Genomic DNA, 18,692 nt, shown 5'->3' on the forward strand with positions numbered 1-18,692 from the left:
ACTAGAAAGCACAGAAGATGCACTGCAACCAAACTCATTCCTATTTTTGTAGCGAACTTACAAATACTCATTTGTATCCTCAGTTTCCTTCTGGTCAGATTTTACAGAGTTAGGAAAAGATTGGGACCTGGGACGGACATGTTAATTTGAAATCCAGTTATTTATATTTGATATCCATTTCACAATCACTGTAAACCATTGGCCTTTTCTTTCACAAAAATGAAAATGTATTTAAAATGAAAACTGAAACAGTGTATTTCCAGGAGTAAATGTAAAATAGACTTGCTTGTGAAACTATGTTAATTGTATTACGATCTTTCTCTAGCACTTGCCTAATTCCCTCGGGTTAAAAACTTCATTTCTTGGTGCGACAGTAGAAGGTATCAGGTCAGCCTGAAGCTTGCAGTATGAGTCCCTGCGCGCTTCAAGGGCCTTGGGCAGCAGGAAGACCTGTGGGAGGGTAGGGAAGCTCCGATAGCCCAGTGCTGCAGGATGTCTAGCTGGGCAAATTTCAGCCCCAGTGGATGAAGCAAAAGAGAGACCAAGTGGGGATTTATGTGGTTACTGTTCTCTTGGTAGGACACGGAGGGAACGACAGTATTCCTCCTTAAGGCACTGGTATAAATTCTTACTTGGGAGTTACAAAAATGACAAGGAATTCTTCACTTTGGGAAGAGCGGCTGCTAAGTAGGAGCTGGGGTTCGAAGAGGAACAGCGCAGCGAGTCTTGCACAGCTTGCGTGAAAATGGGCCATTTGTTTTTATACCGGTTCCAGAGAGGCACCTGAGCGGAGTGCAGCCGGCCCTCAGCTCCAGCCACGTCCCGAGTGAGGCGCTGTGGTCCAACAGCTGCAAGCAGTAAACCGCTGCCAGGCTGGGTTCGGACTGTGGCCCTTACGGCCTGCCCGCCAGGCCTGTAAGTGGCGGGCAGCGGACCAGGAAAGCCCGAAAAGGGCGTGGCCAAGTCGCGAGAAAGCGCAGGCCCAGCCGGCCCTCCGTCCCTTCAAGGACGGGGCGGGACCCTCAGGGCATCCCAACAAATCCCCGTTTCCCGTTAACCGCGGGGCGGGACCCTCGCGGCTTTCCGTCCAATTCTCGCGCCTCTGGGCGTGAGGGAAGCAGGCGGGTGCTGCTGGGGGCTGCAGCGGAGTTGGTGAAGCGCAGAGCGGGGTGGGGACTACTTGGCTGGCAGAGTTTGCGCTCCCTCCCTCTCTACCCTAACATTTTGGGGGTGGGGAGAAGTTAAGGACAGGGTTAAATGGTGTAGAGCGGCAGAGGTGACAGGACTCGGCGGAGGTAACTTCGTGCTTGTCTCTGGCCCGGGTCTGAGAAGTACTCCTGAAGTTGGGCCGCTGGGCTGGTCCGTGGTGGTGCTTCGTTAGATTGCTGTCACCTGGTGGCTTTTAGAGTGTGTGCGGAGCTACCTTTGCTTTGGTGGGGAGCGTCTCCGAGCTCTCGTCGCCCTCTCCTCCTGTCTCTAGTGCCAGGCTTTAAACTTGGCAGCCCTGCGATAAATCGCCAGCACCAGGTACCTGGGCACCGGGAGGTACATGGTAATCTTGGGCTTATCTAATGGAAGGAGTGCGGTTGTCCTAGTAATTCACCTAGTTAATCCGTGTAGTAATTTTTATCTAGCTTTCTGGCAGATGGACTTTTTGTGTGTGTTTGCTGTGAATTCCGAAGGGATGAGACTTGGCGCCTCCCAAGCCTTCAGTTCGGAGAAGGCAATGGCACCCCACTCCAGTACTTTTGCCTAGAAAATCCCATGGACGGAGGAGCCTGGTAGGCTCCAGTCCATGGGGTCGCTAAGAGTCGGACACGACTGAGCGACTTCACTTTCACTTTTCACTTTCATGCATTGGAGAAGGAAATGGCAACCCACTCCAGTGTTCTTGCCTGGAGAATCCCAGGGACGGGAAGCCTGGTGGGCTGACGTCTCTGTGGTCTCACAGAGTCGGACACGACTGAAGCGACTTAGCAGCAGCAGCAGCAGCAGCAGCAACCCTTCAGTTGTATGTCTTCCACCCTCTTTTACTAGTTTTTGGTAATTTTTTACTCCTGGAATTGTTAAGCTTGTTTTCGTCCTGCCCACAGTTCACCGGCTCAGTTCACACCCCTGTGGTTCCTGAACAGAATTGTTACAGCAAGCACTTGGCAGTCCTAAACAACTCGTCTTGGTTTACCGGTATGTGGTTCCTTTTACTTTTTCCTGATTCTGTTTTGTACTCAGTTTCCATCTTACTGCTCCCAGGTGGCCCACTGTAATTAAGTCTGGCATCATCACTTTCCTAAAGCATTTATTTATAGGTTCTTTTGGAATTGTATTATTCAGTCTTTGTGATTGAGAGTTCAAAACAATCCTCCATGAAAGAATCTGATAATTCACATTTTTACTGTGTACCTCTGGCTGAGTTAAGACCATAGTGAGTATGGAATTGATCGTCGTGGTCTCAGATGCCTAGAGTCTAAGTGGCACGGATGTATACAGAGAATAGCGTGTTTTTCTACACAGGTGTATTAGTTTCCTATTGCTACATAACAATTTATCACAAACCTAACAGTTAAGAAATTTATTAACCTGCATCTCTATAGATGCAAAGTTTGGGTAGGTTTAGCTGGGTTCACTGCTTAGTGTCTCACAAAGCTGAAATGAATTTGTTGGTCCGGCCTTTCTGAGGGAGAATCCATCTTCAGATTCATTGAGGTTGTTGGTAGAATTAATTTCCATGCAGTTATTAATTTCCATGCAGAATTAATTTCCCATCAGGACCGAGGTTCTCATTTCCTTACTGGCTGTCACCTGGGGCCTCTCTCAGTTCCACGGGAGCAAGTGCATTTTCAAAGCCAGACAGCACCTTCAACCGTTCCACCTCTTGGAGAAAGCTTTCTGCTCCTAAGAGCTCAAGTGATTAGATTAGGCCCACCTGGATAATCCCTCTTCTTTAAGGTCAATTTTGCAATAACACCATCACAGTCCAAGAAGTGATAATCTCATATTCACAGGTTCTGGGTATTAGAGGGGGCAGAATCAAGAGGGCCACTTACAGAAATCCTGCTTAACATGATGTGATTGTCTCAAAACTAGATTATTTTTATAATTCAGTTTCAAAGGTATTAAGGAAAAAATTAACCCTAACAATGATTATTTGAGTATCCTCTCTACAGATAAAGAAATTCAGATAAAGTTATTTGTCTCAGGGCATGTGAGTAGAAAATGATGAGTTGGCATTTGGACCCAGATCTGCATTTCTTTTAGTCCTAAAGCCATGTTTATGGATGGTCACAGTGAAGTGCAGTTAGTCATTTAGATAGGAAAAAGCTGAGGAATTGGGATATTTGTTGTATCTCAGTTTTGGATTATCTCTTTATATTAGTGGTGTAGGCTAAGCTCTTCTTCCTTAACAAAGAAAGCCAAACTACAGTGGCATAAGTAAAAGGGTTTTTTTTTTTCGGTGGTGGTGGTGGTGGTTTTTTGTTTGTTTTTCTTATACATCTAGAGGAAGGAGTCCAGGTCTAGTAGGAAGGTGCTAACAGCCTCAATACCTGTCTCCTATAAATGGGTCCAAAGTGCTAGTCCAGTTGGCTTTCCTGCTTGGCAGTGAGAAGAGAAAGCAGAGAACACCTGTAGTTCCTTACAGGGGCATAAGCTGGAGGCAGCATACACATCTAAAAGCCATACTGAGCTCCAAGGGAGAGTAGGAGAGATACAGCTGTGTGGCCTGCTACCCAGCTGAGACTCAGGATTCTGTTAAGAAAGGGTGAGAATTATATTGGCTTAGAGCAGTCTCTGCCACACCATTGTTTTTTTTTTTTTTTTTAAGTAATGTTTTATTCTGTAACTTTCTGTGAGTGGAATATACTATTTGACTTTGCTATTAGTTTTAACAAGTAGTATTTGAAAGGCCAGGAAATTCTTAATATTACTGTTCCTTGATTTCTCAGCTGCTATTTTAATATATTGGAGAAGGAAATGGCACCCCACTCCAGTACTCTTGCCTGGAAAATCCCACGGACGGAGGAGCCTGGTAGGTTACAGTCCGTGGGGTCGCAGAGAGTCGGACACGACTGAAGTGACTGAGCACATTTTAATATATAATTTTAAAGGCTTCTTTGAGGAATTTCTTTTTCTATTCACATTTTGTGTTACTTTGATTTCTCTGAAAATTAATACATCTGGAAAATGTTCAAGATTGCTTTATGATACTCGATCATTCTGTGTAGGCCTCACTGCACAATTAGGTTACAGCAGCTTGTTGTATGACTTATGCATTCTGTTGATTTATGCATTCTGTAATATTTTGTAAGTTTATGATTTAATGACTCTTCCATACCTTCATATTTTCCTCTTGAAATTTCTTTCTCTCAGTACATTGTCCTTTTCTATACATCTGCATTCTACGTACCCATTTAGACTGACTGTAAGTCCCCTCTCCCACTATCAGGTATGGGAGGAAGATTATGGTCAAACAGATCTGTATTTGAGCTGTTGGTTTGATCTTAGGCAATTTAGTAAATCTCTAAGATTTGACTTCTTATGTAAATGGCAGTGAATGCCATTTTTCATAGAATGAAGATGAAGGAGATGATACATTTTCTATCACACTTACTGCAATACTTGGCTCAAAAAAATATAGTGATCTTGAGGATCACTCCTTGATCTCTAGCAATTTGAGACTGTTTTTTTTTTTTTAAATTGATTTTCTCTCTCAGGCAAATCTGTGAATTCCTAAGGACTAGAACCAAGTCCTAGATATACTGTGATCCCTAAATATTGACGTAGTGGATTGAAACTAGTATAATATTTATGGGAGTTAATTATGAGGGCTTTTTTCTATAGTGTTCCTATTGTGACTGCATCATGGAAAATCAACTGGCTAAATCAACTGAAGAAAGGACATTTCAGTACCAAGATTCCCTTCCATCGCTGCCTGTTCCTTCACTTGAAGAATCATTAAAAAAATACCTTGAATCAGGTATGTTTGTGATCTTTTAATGTATGTTAATATTGCTAGCAGCTTAACTGTGAAATTGTCAGAAGTTGATGAGGGTCTAATTGTTTTGTCCTCTAAGTGAAAAGTGAAAGTGAAGTCGCTCAGTCATGTCCGACTCTTTGTGACCCCATGGACTGTAGTCTATCACACTCCTCCGTCCATGGGATTTTCCAGGCAAGGGTACTGGAGTGGGTTGCCATTTCCTTCTCCAGAGGATCTTCCCGACCCAGGGATTGAACCCAGGTCTCCCACATTGTAGGCAGACGCTTTAACCTCTGAGCCACCAGGGAAGTCTTTGTCCTCTAGGCTCATGATAATTAAAAGTATCCTTAAAATGTCCAAAACATTTCTGTCTTTCTCTCATGTTAATTTTTCCATAGTTAAAAAGCCAGGTAGTACTATTAGGTTTACAATAACAAGTAGTCCTCTGCCTTGTTTCCCGCACTGCATTTTCAAATATCTACTTCTTGTGTTGTTTATCTCCAGATTTAAACTAACAAGCATATACAACTCCTTCTTAGATTTTTTTAGTTGTAGGTATTATATGTTAGTTCCTAAAAAGATCAAGATTTAGTTCTCCTACACCCCTCTAACCTCCAGCTTCATTTCTCAACATTTATGCAATCTAACATATCACATTTTCCCTCTAATTTTCTCACTGTTGCCCCAAATCACCACCTGCAATTAAATTAGTGTTCACCTGATTTAAATCTGGATTTACCCGAAGTAGGACTTCCCTGGTGGCTCAGACGGTAAAACGTCTTGCTTACAATGCAGGAGACCTGGGTTCCATCTCTGGGTTGGGAAGATCCTCTGGAGAAGGAAATGGCAACCCACTCCAGTACTCTTGCCTAGAAAATAACATGGACGGAGGAGCATGGTGGGCTACAGTCCATGGGGTCGAAAAGAGTCGGACATGACTGAGTGACTTCACTTTCACTTTCACTTTCCCCAAAATAATTTACCAGACCATTGAGGGTTTGGGGATATGCAGTTATTCACAAGTGAACCATTCAGTGGACAGTACTGGAATTACCTTTTGGCTGCATTTTTTGGGTTTTCCTCATTTTTCATTTGCTTGCTTTGCTTTGTATCTACAACTCACTCACCCCAGATATCTCACTACACCTAAAATCCCTGAATCCAGTTAAATACACAAGATAGTCACTCAGTTTCATTTCTTCTTGGAGACATCCCTCCTGGAGCCCACTACCTTCTTGTTGGAATTAGTGTTTACTTTTCTCAAGATGGCTGGAGGTTCTGTAGCCATCATTCTGGTGGTTCTCTTCACCTCTCTCTCCTGCGTTGGATTCCCTGGTTCCTGGGTTCGGTTTCCTCGTTTCGTTTGCTTATTTTGAAGTGCATCTTTAGAGGCTACTTGAGAAAGGGTGTCTGGGAGGAAAAGAATGTTTTTATGCTACTCATGCTTGATTGTTTGGCTGAGTATAGAATTTGGGGTTGGAAATGGCTTTTCTTAAGTTTTGAAGGGACTGTCTGTTTCTCTTGAGAAACCTGATGCTGTTCTGGTGTTTGACCCTTTATATGTGACCCATTGTTTTTCACTCCCTAGATGTGTTTGGAAACCATTTCTTTATCTCTGTTATTCTGAATATCTCAGTGATGTACCATGATGTATAGGTATTTTCATTATTTCGCTGAACATTCAGTGGGTCCTTTCTGTTTAAAAAGTTATGTTCTTCAGTTCTGGGAAATTATTCTTTTTTTTTAATTAGAGGAAAATTGCTTTATAATGTTGTGTTAGTTTCTGCCGTACAACAAAGCAAATCAGTCATAATTACATGTATATCCCATCCTTCTTGAGCCTCCCTCCCCCTGCACATTCCACCCAGAAATTTTTAAAGTATCACTTGTTTTGCAGTTTTCTCCTCTCTTTTTTTCACTCTCTTTCTGAGAGCAGCTCCTATTACTTGGATCTCGTTCTTCTGGGCAAAGCTTTTAATTAAAAAGTTATTTTCCTTTCATTTTGTTAGTGAAAGTGTTAGTCACTCAGTCATATACGACTCTTTGCAACTCCATTGCCTGCAGCCCACCAGGTTTCTCTGTCCATGAGGTTCTCCAGGCAAGAATACTGGAGTGGGTTGCCATTCCTTTCTCCAGCAGATCTTCCTGACCCAGGGATTAAACCCAGGTCTCCTGCATTGCAGGCAGATTCTTTACCTTCTGAGCCACTTGTCCCTTTTTGGTCCACTTAATATTTGGTATCATCAGTCCTTTTTTGGTCTGACTCCTACATGAAGGGGTTTCCTCTAATATGTGGCAATCCTTTGTCATTCACATTTGAGTCAGATCCTGAGAAGCTTATGCGGAGCTCTGAGTGTGTGAGTAGACCTTGGTGACCTGTGGGCCTTATAATGAGCCATAGAGGGTAATAGGGCAGAGGTCTAGAAGTTCTATTAGGACATATCCAAATGCCCACTCCAGCACTCTTGCCTGGAGAATCCCAGGGACGGGGATGCCTGGTGGGCTGCAGTCCATGGGGTCGCTAGAGTCGGACACAACTAAGCGACTTCACTTTCCCTTTTCACTTTCATGCATTGGAGAAGGAAATGGCAACCCACTCCAGTGTTCTTGCCTGGAGAACCCAGGGACGGGGGAGCCTGGTGGGCTGCCGTCTATGGGGTCGCACAGAGTCGGACACGACTGAAGCGACTTAGCAGCAGCAGCAGCAAATGCCCAACCTCCTTTCTCTTGGACTGATATTTTCCCCGAAGAAGAATTCTCTCATCTTTTGTTAGGAAGGCAGAAGCCTGATGGCTAGTGTTTGGAGAGCTGAGTGGAGGAAGAGACAGGAGGGATCATTGCTCTAGTGTACACTTTCATTGTTAACCCTCTGTTTAAAATGTGAGCTGGAATCAATGTATTTTGCTAGTTTGGGACAACTTCTCCTAAGGGTAAACCTTCATATTTCTAACGCTATTGGGAGGGAGGAAGTTGTCTGGCTTTCTGGAGTGTAGGAGATTCACAAGGACGGCTGTGGGTGGGGTGGTTGTCAGCTGCTTTTACAGGCATTGAAGCAGTTACACTGTTTTCAGCCTCATATTGTCCCTTATCTTTAGAAGTCTGTGTGTCATGAATTCTTGAACCTTCCTCGAGTTCCACTGCAGGACTTGGCTTGCTTGTTGGGTTTGCACCAAGCCCTCCTTACCCTCCCACTTCTTTCTACTCCCTAGGCTGTGGCTACTTCGTCCATTCTGTGGTCAGTCACCATTTCCCCACACGTTTTCTAATTTGTAAAATGTTAACCTCTCTGCTGTCCTCTCTTCTTTCATGTGCTTTGTCCTTATAAACTTACACCTTTTTAGTAATTCTCATTTTAGTGAGTTACTAGAAGTGAAGATACCTTTATGAACTTGGTTGCCTTTGTTTAACTGGAAGACTCTGACTTTTTTTTTCTTTTTTTTCTCACCTACTTTCATCTGGGAATTCTAGTTTCTTTTTTTAAAAAAAACTTTCTGATTATTCACTTGTGCTCTCTGAATGCAGCTATTTAAATTAACTTTAAAATTTTGAGGAGGCAAAAATAAATCAAAAGGAAGATATTAATGTCCCTTGGTTTCTAATTAAGGGATTTCTACTTTCATCTATAGCTTAATTTTCAGAACACTTGGTTTTCATGGACTAGGCACCTTGTATTCTGTGTATGTGTTCGTGAAGAAAGTCGTTATTGGCCACAAGCGATCCTAAACTGCTCTGGGAAGGCTTTACACTTAAATCTACATATATGCTGCATTTACATTCATAATGTTTAAGGCTCTGCTTGAACATTAATGGAAAGAAGCTTTAATTTCTCACAGTAATGGCTAGCGAGATTTCTCACAGTAATGGCTAGGTGATAGTCCTGTGTGTCATTTTAACTATCATTGTCTAGAATGATTTTAAAATAATTTTGGGAGAAATAGTTATCAGACTACATAGTATCCACTGTTTTATTTTTTGACATATTTTGCATTATTGCTTTTCAGCCATTTTCATGTTATAAACTCTAATTTAGTGGACTGCTCTAGTATATACATAAGTGTTTTATGTAACTGAGTCAAGATTTATGTAAGTAATAATAATTGAGGTGAGTTTGTGGTACTTGATGTCTAAATACTTTAATGCATATTTTTTCCTTTTACAGTAAAGCCATTTGCAAATGAGGAAGAATATAAGAATACTGAAGCAATTGTCTGGAAATTTCAAAATGGCATTGGAGAAAAATTGCAGCAGAAATTACTTCAAAGAGCAAAAGGAAGAAGAAACTGGGTATTTATGTTATTGTATTTATTAGAATATTGATACTTAATGAAAAGTAAATGTGTATCTAGCTTTCATTTTAAAATTATTACTGTAGAATATACTGTAGAATACTATTACTGTAGAAATATACTATAGAATCCTTTATCACGGAGAAGGCAATGGCACCCCACTCCAGCACTCTTGCCTGGAAAATCCCATGGATGGAGGAGCCTGGTGGGCTGCAGTCCATGGGGTCTCTAGGAGTTGGACACAACTGAGCGACTTCACCTTCACTTTTCACTTTCATGCATTGGAAAAGGAAATGGCAACCCACTCCAGTGTTCTTGCCTGGAGAATCCCAGGGACGGGGGAGCCTGGTGGTCTGCCGTCTCTGGGGTCGCACAGAGTCGGACACGACTGAATCGACTTAGCAGCAGCAGCAGCAGCAGCAGCAGCATCTTTTATCATCCAAAAGAATGAATGAATTGTTTAACTCTGGGGAGTTTTAAGTATTGTGTGTGGGTTCCTCTTATTATGTAGGGGAACTTGGTAAAATGCAGAATTCCTGGGACCAGTGATTCTGATTCAGTATCTCTGGAAAGGGTGCCCAGATATCCTTATTTAACTACTCTATGCAGTTCTGATGCAGGTCATCTTTAGACCATGTTTGAGAAAAACATTTTGTCCAGATAATCATAGCCTAAAAATAAAGCCCCAAATACTAAAATAGATATCACATTTACAGTGTGCAAATATTTATACAGTGCACAGGAGAAAAGGGCCATTAGAAAACTGGAGTGAAGAATGGTTATGGGTATTCTGTGTTTCAGCTGGGTAGATTGAGGAAACATTGGTATAAAGATCTCAGTAATTTTTCACAAGGAATCTTCTTTGATTTTTCATCTTAACTACTCCTGTAGGATGAGTTTTCGTAATTTAAGATACTGCCTTAGTCTAGAAATAATGTTTGTAACTATCATTTAGTTTCAGAAATAAAAAGCAAGCTGATCTTTTTATTGTCCTTTAGATACCTATAATGGAATAATACAAGTTTATATGTCTAGATTCCTTTTTTCTCAATTTTGAGCCTTCAGTGACTTTAAATTAGGGTAAAGGTTAAAAAGTCATTGTTCTGCCTGTATCCTTTTCACTTATATTTTTCCGAATGACTGACTATAGTTTGTAACATCAAATTCTTCAGAAAGAGCTCCAGGTAATTTGATGAGACCCACTTACTTACACATGAGATTCAGTTGCAGTTGTGAACAGGTACTCTGAGAAAACACACCTAGAGTGCTTTGTTGGATATTGGTAGTTTTAATATGCTCTGTCTGAAGGTGTTTCTTTCAGTGCTTTCTTGTTTCATGTTTTTGATAATGTAGTTAAACTTGACTAGTACTTAATTCAGATCCCATAATTCCAAAAGAAAGAAATGATCACAATAGCATTTTTACTATTTGTAATGATTTAAAATCAAACATGTTTTTAAGTATTGAAAAGTAATTAAAGAAAAAAGAATAGAGCTTTTTTTCCTTCTCAGCAGTTACACCTTCAGGTATTAATACTATCAATAGCATTAGGCTGATGTTCTTAATTTCTTTTAGCTGGAAGAGTGGTGGCTGAATGTTGCCTACCTGGATGTTCGTATACCATCACAACTGAATGTCAACTTTGGGGGTCCTGCAAGCCATATTGAACACTACTGGCCTCCAAAGGAAGGCACACAGTTGGAAAGAGGAAGTATAAGTCTTTGGCATAACTTGAACTACTGGCAGCTATTAAGAAAGTAAGGATAGTTTTGTCAATTCAGTTACATATTTACCCAAAGTCTCTGGTGGCAAAATGTTGAGAAGCTTAATTTACTCATCTGGGGATGAATACTATAGGTGTGACTGGTTTAAAAGTTTTGTAATGATTTCTTGGCCAATATACTTTTGTTTGTTTGTTTTAATAGAGAAAAGTTAGCTGTTGAAAAAGTTGGAAATACTCCTCTAGATATGAATCAATTCCGAATGCTGTTTTCCACCTGCAAGATTCCAGGAATTACTAGAGATTCAATTATTAATTATTTTAGGACTGGTAAGTAGAAAACATTTGTACTTTTCCTGGTAAAAGCATTGGGGTTTGGATAGTTTTTTTTTTTTTTTTTTTTTTTAAGATTTATTGTATTTATGGCTGTCCTGGGTCTCTGTTGCTGCGTGTGGCTTTCTCTAGTTGTGGCGAGGGGGGGCTTCAGTAGTCTCAGCATATGGGTGTAGTTGTTCCTCAGCGTGTGGGATCTTCCCAGACCAGGGATTGAACTCGAGTCCCCAACTTTGGCAGATAGATTCTTTACTGCTGAGTCACCAGGGAAGCCCCAGGATCTGGGTGGTTTTGCTGCAGTTCTTCTGTGATGCTGTGGAATGTACTCTCTCGTTGGCCGTGCCATGTGCCTTACGGGATCGCAGTTCCTTGGCTAGGGACAGAACCCAGGCCCACAGCAGTGGAAGTGTCAGGTCCTAAGCACTGAGCTGGCAGGGAAATCCCGTGATGTTATGGAACGTATGATTTCGAAGAATATTTCTTACTGGATTTTGACTAGTTTTATTGGATTTTGATTTGGCCTAGTCATAGAAAGACTAGGCTTTCTATGAACCTTATCTTTTAGCCATAGTGATTTAGCTGGAAATAATTTATGGGAATGGATTTTTTTTTGAAACTGTGACTTACGTGGTTTGATACAAACCTAATGCTTGCATTGTATCATTTGATAGTTCGAAATGGTCGTTTTGTAAAATGGGAAAAGCACACATTCTGTGCAAAGGTAGGGTACCTAAACAGTGTTGAAATGTGTGTTTATGGGTTTAAAGTTAGACTATATGGTATCATGTATTTTTTCTTAAGCAGCAACAGTGGAAGAGGGAGTGAAGGATTTTTGCAAGGGAGAAATTATAATGTTGGGTATGGAATCTACTCTGGTTAAGGAGAAAATTGAAGAAATTATGTGTTGATGGGGATAACAGTGTGCTAGCCACTGCAGCTAAGAGGCTAGTCTCAGTAACGAAGCAATAATTAGGCCTCGTTTGAGGTTTTTGCTGTTTTTTGTTTTTTTGTGTGCATGCTAAGTTGCTTCAGTCATGTCTGACTCTCTCTGATCCCATGGACTGTAGCCTTCCAAGCTCCTCTGTCCGTGGTATTCTCCAGACAAGAATATTGGAGTGGGTTGCCATTCCCTCCTCCAGGGGATCTTCTGACCCAGGTTCCTTACCCCTTAAGTGACAATTTTTTTTTTTTCCTTAAGTGACAATTAAGGCTAATTCAGTTTTGCTTTTCATCCTGTTCACCTCATTTTGCCCAAGCAGTTCAGACTTTGAATGGCATCTCTTGTCATCTGGATTCATAGAGCAGGGCATAACCTAATTTGACCCAAGATTCTCACTGCTGTGACCCACCTTCCACTGCTTCCCTAAACTCTTCTGCTGTACTTCATGAACTCATGGCCAGCAAAATCCATTTTTTGGATTTTTTGGATCCTCCTCCTTTTTTCTGAAAGTTCCCCTTTCCTTTCCTTTCTGAAAGCTGCTGTTTCTGAAACCTGGTTATTTTTTTTTAGACGTTTGCTGTGACCGTCTCAAATGGAGACTTTGTTTTTCTCTTATACTTTGTTACTAAAGAGCAAGTAGAAGATGTTGGTGTCTTTATTTCCCACTGCACTTTCCGTTTTTATCTTTTTCCTTACAGTTTGAGCTTTTGAAGAAAAAAGAAATGCCAGCAGGCTGTGTCATCCCTGCTCGTCATTGTCCCAGTGACGTCCTTTTTGATCATTTTCCTTCCTTCATTGATCGGTTTAGCACCTGTCTCACTGTCTGTCTCTCCATTATTACCTCAGTCGCATCCTTGCTGACTTCAGCCTCCATGTGTGGATGACCCATGGCTCCTCTTCTCCTTTCTTTCCTTCCTTTAGGGATCTGTACTCCTTCTCAAGCAGCCACCACTACCATGGCCATGCCCCAGACTTGCTTATAATAGAAAAAACTCATCTCTAACAGTGCAGCTGTAGGCATCTCACTCTGACCTCCACTTTCTCTTCACAACTCACTTCCTTTAGGTCTACCTCAGTCGTTTTTTTGACATCTTGACTTAAAATCCAGTGACTCTGCAGTTCTTCACTTTCATTTCTCCCTCCCCACTGCCAAATCTTCACATCTTTCTGTGATTCTTTACTCTTACCACTCCCTAGCATATATTAAATACATTCAAACCTTTGCTCACCCGCTCCCTCCTCCTCTCCATCCCCACCTCAACGCTGTGTAAATGTTAGTCTTCTGCTTTTACTCCACATATTAAAGGCGTCTGCCCTAGTAGTTTACTTGGCCAGAGGAATCCACAAAACACCACTTTTCTCAGCCTCGAGTGGATCCGAAGCACTACCTTGCTGTATTTTGTCAGGATATTCTCTCACTTTCAGAGAAGACTGTTTGATGGCTTTCTCCATCTTTATTCCTAGCTAATGAGCTCTTTTACTTCTCAACAAATGTAATGGTTCTATCATCAAAGTTGCTAACCTATGTGGCAGGTAGACTAAATGATCTCCAGAAATGTCCATTTCCTAATCCTTGGAACCTATTGAATGTGTTACCTTAAATAATAAACGGAAATTAGATTGAGAATGAAATTAAATTTGACAATCAGTTGAGCTTGAGATAGGGAGCTTATCCTGGATTATTCACCTGGGCCCAGAGTAATCGCTAGGTATAAGTGAAGAAGGAGAAAGCGGAGAGAGCCAAGGGGTGGAAGCACGAGGAAGTTATGATCCTCCCTGGATGGCATCAGAGACAGAGGAGTGGAAGGGATTCCCTGCTGATCCAGTGGTTAGGACTCAACACTGTTACTGCCAGAGTCTGGGTCCAATCGCTGGTCAGGGAACTAAGGACCCTGAAAACTGTGTCAGATCAGATCAGTTCAGATCAGTCACTCAGTCGTGTCCGACTCCTTGAGACCTCATGAATTACAGCACGCCAGGCCTCCCTGTCCATCACCAACTCCCAGAGTTCACTCAGACTCACGTCCATCGAGTCAGTGATGCCATCCAGCCATCTCATCCTCTGTTGTCCCCTTCTGCTCTTGCCCCCAATCCCTCCCAGCATCAGAGTCTTTTCCAATAAGTCAACTCTTCGCATGAGATGGCCAAAGTACTGGAGTTTCAGCTTTAGCATCATTCCTTCCAAAGAAATCCCAGGGCTGATCTCCTTCAAAATGGACTGGTTGGATCTCCTTGCAGTCCAAGGGACTCTCAAGAGTCTTCTCCAACACCACAGTTCAAAAGCATCAATTCTTCGGCACTCAACCTTCTTCACAGTCCAACTCTCACATCCATACATGACCACAGGAAAAACCATAGCCTTGACTAGACGAACCTTTGTTGGCAAAGTAATGTCTCTGCTTTTGAACATGCTATCTAGGTTGGTCATAACTTTCCTTCCAAGGAGTAAGCGTCTTTTAATTTCATGACTGCAGTCACCATCTGCAGTGATTTTGGAGCCCAGAAAAATAAAGTCTGACACTGTTTCCACTGTTTCCCCATCTATTTCCCATGAAGTGGTAGGACCGGATGCCATGATCTTCGTTTTCTGAATGTTGAGCTTTAAGCCAACATTTTCCACTCTCCCCTTTCACTTTCATCAAGAGGCTTTTGAGTTCCTCTTCACTTTCTGCCCTAAGGGTGGTGTCATCTGCATATCTGAGGTTATTGATGTTTCTCCCGGCAATCTTGATTCCAGTTTGTGTTTCTTCCAGTCCAGTGTTTCTCATGAAAACTGTGTAGCACAGCCAAAAAACTTAAAAAAAAATTCTTTTAAAGATGAAGGAATGGAGCTCTGAGTCAAGAAGGAATATGGGCAGCCTTTAGAGGCTGAAAAATCAAAGGAAACAGATTCTCCTCTACAGTCTCCAGAAGGAACCCAGACTCAGGGACAACCCTCATTTTAGCCCAGAGAGACACATTTCAGACTTGTAGTCCCCAGAGCTGTAAGACAATAAAATTTTCTTGTTAGTGGTGATTTACCACTAAGTTAGTGGTAATTTATTACAGCAGTCATAGAAACATATTCATTCAAATGTTAGCCCGTTTTGCAGCCTCCTTGCAGTGCAGTATTACATATTCATATACTTTGTCTTCTCTCTATAAAGACGGATGAACTGTTCTGATTCCTAAGGATAGCCCTTCTGCATGATGTCCTGGGCTCCACCTCTTGTTTAATCAAGGGCCTTGCTTTTGCATTATCCTTCTTTCTGTGTTGCATTAACAATTTTCCCTCTTTACTGGGTTGGACAGATTTGTAATATGTCCCATCTTAAAAAGAAAAAATTGACCCCTTGCTTTCTTTCAATGTCACACCCTAGTCAAAGCCACCATCACCTCTCTGGTTGTTCTCACCTGGACCACTTCAGTTACCTCCTAACTCTGATCCTGCTATATATTCTCTTCCCGCTTATAATCCCTTCTTCATATGGCAGCTGGAATGCCCTTTGTAAAGTAGTAATTAGATGACATTATTACTGTCCTGCTTAAAACCTTCCATTGGCTTCTTTTCCATCATTTTTTAAATTGCAAGCCCTTTCTAAGGCCCATAGGATGTGGCTGCAATTTTTTCTGCCATTCTACTCATTTCTCTCTGCTGCAGCTGCACTGACCTTTTTCTCCCTTTAAGCAGACCAGCTCATTTTGCCCTAATGCCTTTGCACTTGCTGTTTCCTTTGCCTGAAGCTCTCTTCCTACACATATCTCTGTGTTAGCTCTTTTACTTTACTTTGGTCTCTGCTCAGATATAACCTCTGATGCTCATCCTTAGGTAGCACCCTCTGTTCTCGTCTCCTCAAGTGTTAACTTGGCCTCAGGTTTATTTCCTTTATACAGTGCCAAATTTTAAGTAGTAGAGGACAATAAAAGGTAGTGATGGTAAATGTAAAAGGATGTGGAGGTTTATGAAGGGGAAGAAATGGTTTGGAAATAGCCATGAGGGACACAGAAAACACATACCCCAGCTCCGAGGAAAGAGGACTTGAGGAAAGAGGATATAAGAGGAAAAATAATAGTGCTTTCAGGAAATAGTTCTTCCTCATAGCTAATGAGTAGATATCATGAGATAACATGTGTAAAGCATTTAGCACATTTCCTTGTACATATCAACCAATAAGTTTACTTCCAATGGCAGTGTATGTCTTTCCTAACTTTCTTCCTTCCTTTTTTGAGAGGGAGGAGGCAGAGATCATATAGGAAGACCCTTGTCAGAGCCTAGTACTTGAAAAATGGGACTAAGTCAGAATAGTCTGTTATTTACAAATCTCAATAACAATAACCTTGTATACGAGACAGCAAAAAAGACACTGATGTATAGAACAGTCTTTTGGACTCTGTGGGAGAGGGAGAGGGTGGGATGATTTGGGAGAATGGCATTGAAACATGTATAATATCATATATGAAACGAGTCGCCAGTCCAGGTTCAATGCACGATACTGGATGCTTGGGGCTGGTGCACTGGGACGACCCAGAGGGATGGTATGGGGAGGGAGGAGGGAGGAGAGTTCAGGATGGGGCACACATGTATACCTGGGGTGGATTCATTTTGATATATGGCAAAACCAATACAATATTGTAAAGTTAAAAAATAAAATAAAAAACAAAAGAAAACAAAAGTAAATAAGATACAAGAATGTTCTGTACAGCAAAGGGAATATACCCAATATTTCATAAAAAGGAAAACAAACAAACAAAAAAAACAAATAGTTCCTGGGTAATGTGTGCCAAATGAGTCATACAATCAATTGTCAGTGGCTTACCAGGTGTTATCAGAGCCTTAGTAACACTACAATTGGGCAAAATTCTTTCTTCTTGCCACTCAAGCATAAAGTACCCTTATTCTACTGAAAAATATAGTTTACTGAGAAATCCTAGCTAGATATTACTGCAGTTTAATAATCTGATGATAAATCAACAGTAAACGAATCCCCCAAAGAAACTTAAATAACTCTCCTCTTGGACTTCTCTGCAACCCTTTCCCCCTCCCAGCCTATCCATAAATAAAACTAGAAAGCCCTGTAGTAGTATGGAATTTATATGATTCTTAAAGTATACAGAATTTGAAACATGAAAATCTAAATGTTTTACATAGGTTTCAAGAACATGTATTTATGACATATTAACTGAAATTTTATCACCTTATTAAAGTGTTTTTATTCATGTGACATATTTGATGAATATATGATAAATAAAATATTGGAGGAATGATTGTCTTCTGTTGAATATAAATATGCAGCTTTACTCTTGCTTTCAGGGATTTGAGTCTTGTGTTTTCTTTTTTTTTCCCCCCAGAGAGTGAAGGACATTCCCCAAGTCACCTTGCAGTGTTGTGTCGAGGCCGAGTTTTTGTCTTTGATGTAATGCATGAAGGATATCTGATGACTGCACCAGAGATTCAGAGGTTTTCAAACTACTTTCTTGGGTCTCATTAGGTTTTAAACTTTTACTTGAGTTAAAAAAAAAAAAATGTTCAACATTACCTTTTAAAAAGTGACAGTAAAGTGAGAAATAAGAATTTTATGTATGCTAATTTTTAAAAGCCTATTTTTATTTTATTTTAAATTTAAATTAGCTTTTCATTTTACTCATTGTATATGAATAAACTCTCCTTGGAGAAAAGATAAACATTACAAACATTACTCATCGCATTCGCTGCCCCAAAATTAATCACTATTGCTAGCATGGTGTATTCTGTCCTTTCAAACCTATTGCAATGAATTTACATGCACATACAGATTTTTTTAAAAAGAACATATATATGTATATTTTACATATAGTATGTACTAAAAGTGAAAGTTTCTCAGTCATATCCAACTCTTTGTGACCCCATGGACTGTAGCCTGCCAGTCTCCTCTGTCCAAGGAATTCTCCAGGCCAGAGTACTGAGTTGGTAGCTGTGCCCTTCTCCAGGTGATCTTCCCAACCCAGGGATCGAACCCAGGTCTCCCACATTGCAGGCAGATTCTTTACCGTCCAAGCTACCAGGGAAGCCCACAATATGTATTTTATATATATACAGTATGTACATATACTACTGTATCAGGAAATGGCAGCCCACTCCAGCATTCTTGCCTGGGAAATCCCATGGGCAGAGCAGCCTGGTGGGCTGCAGTCTGTGGGGGTCACAGAGAGTTGAACATGACTGAGCAACTAAACAGCAAGCAGAGTATTATTTTGGATGTTTATATTTTTAAAGTTAGCATTATGGAAAATTCCCAAAGGTAGAGGGAATTATATAATGAAGCTCCTCCATGTAGTCACCCCTAGATTGAACAGCTATTATAGTAACTCCTAGCTTCAACTATTATAAATTCATTGTCTTATTCAGCTATACCTCCTTGTGCCCCTCCCGAAACTCCCCCACAGATTATTTTTAAAAAATCTCAAACGCAATATCCTTTCACT

General features: G+C 41.1%; 1 protein-coding gene across 3 annotated transcripts in view; it reads left to right on the forward strand.

Moving 5' to 3' along the window:
- The first annotated feature begins 1,092 nt into the window (after window positions 1-1,092).
- The window catches only part of CROT (carnitine O-octanoyltransferase), a 61,205-nt gene continuing 43,605 nt past the window's right edge, over window positions 1,093-18,692 (forward strand). The window contains exons 1-7 of one of the 3 annotated variants that reach the window (XM_027539861.1): window positions 1,093-1,169; window positions 2,094-2,184; window positions 4,837-4,972; window positions 9,132-9,256; window positions 10,834-11,015; window positions 11,184-11,308; window positions 17,580-17,688. In XM_027539861.1, coding sequence (XP_027395662.1) covers window positions 4,858-4,972; window positions 9,132-9,256; window positions 10,834-11,015; window positions 11,184-11,308; window positions 17,580-17,688 — 656 coding nt within the window. In that variant the 5' untranslated portion in view covers window positions 1,093-1,169; window positions 2,094-2,184; window positions 4,837-4,857. Of the gene's footprint in view, window positions 1,528-2,093; window positions 2,185-4,836; window positions 4,973-9,131; window positions 9,257-10,833; window positions 11,016-11,183; window positions 11,309-17,579; window positions 17,689-18,692 lie in introns of all 3 variants that reach the window. The other 2 variants (XM_027539859.1, XM_027539860.1) reach the window with 2 other exon arrangements.

Source organism: Bos indicus x Bos taurus, chromosome 4 (assembly GCF_003369695.1).
Source record: "Bos indicus x Bos taurus breed Angus x Brahman F1 hybrid chromosome 4, Bos_hybrid_MaternalHap_v2.0, whole genome shotgun sequence".
Classification (NCBI taxonomy): Eukaryota; Metazoa; Chordata; class Mammalia; order Artiodactyla; family Bovidae; genus Bos; species Bos indicus x Bos taurus.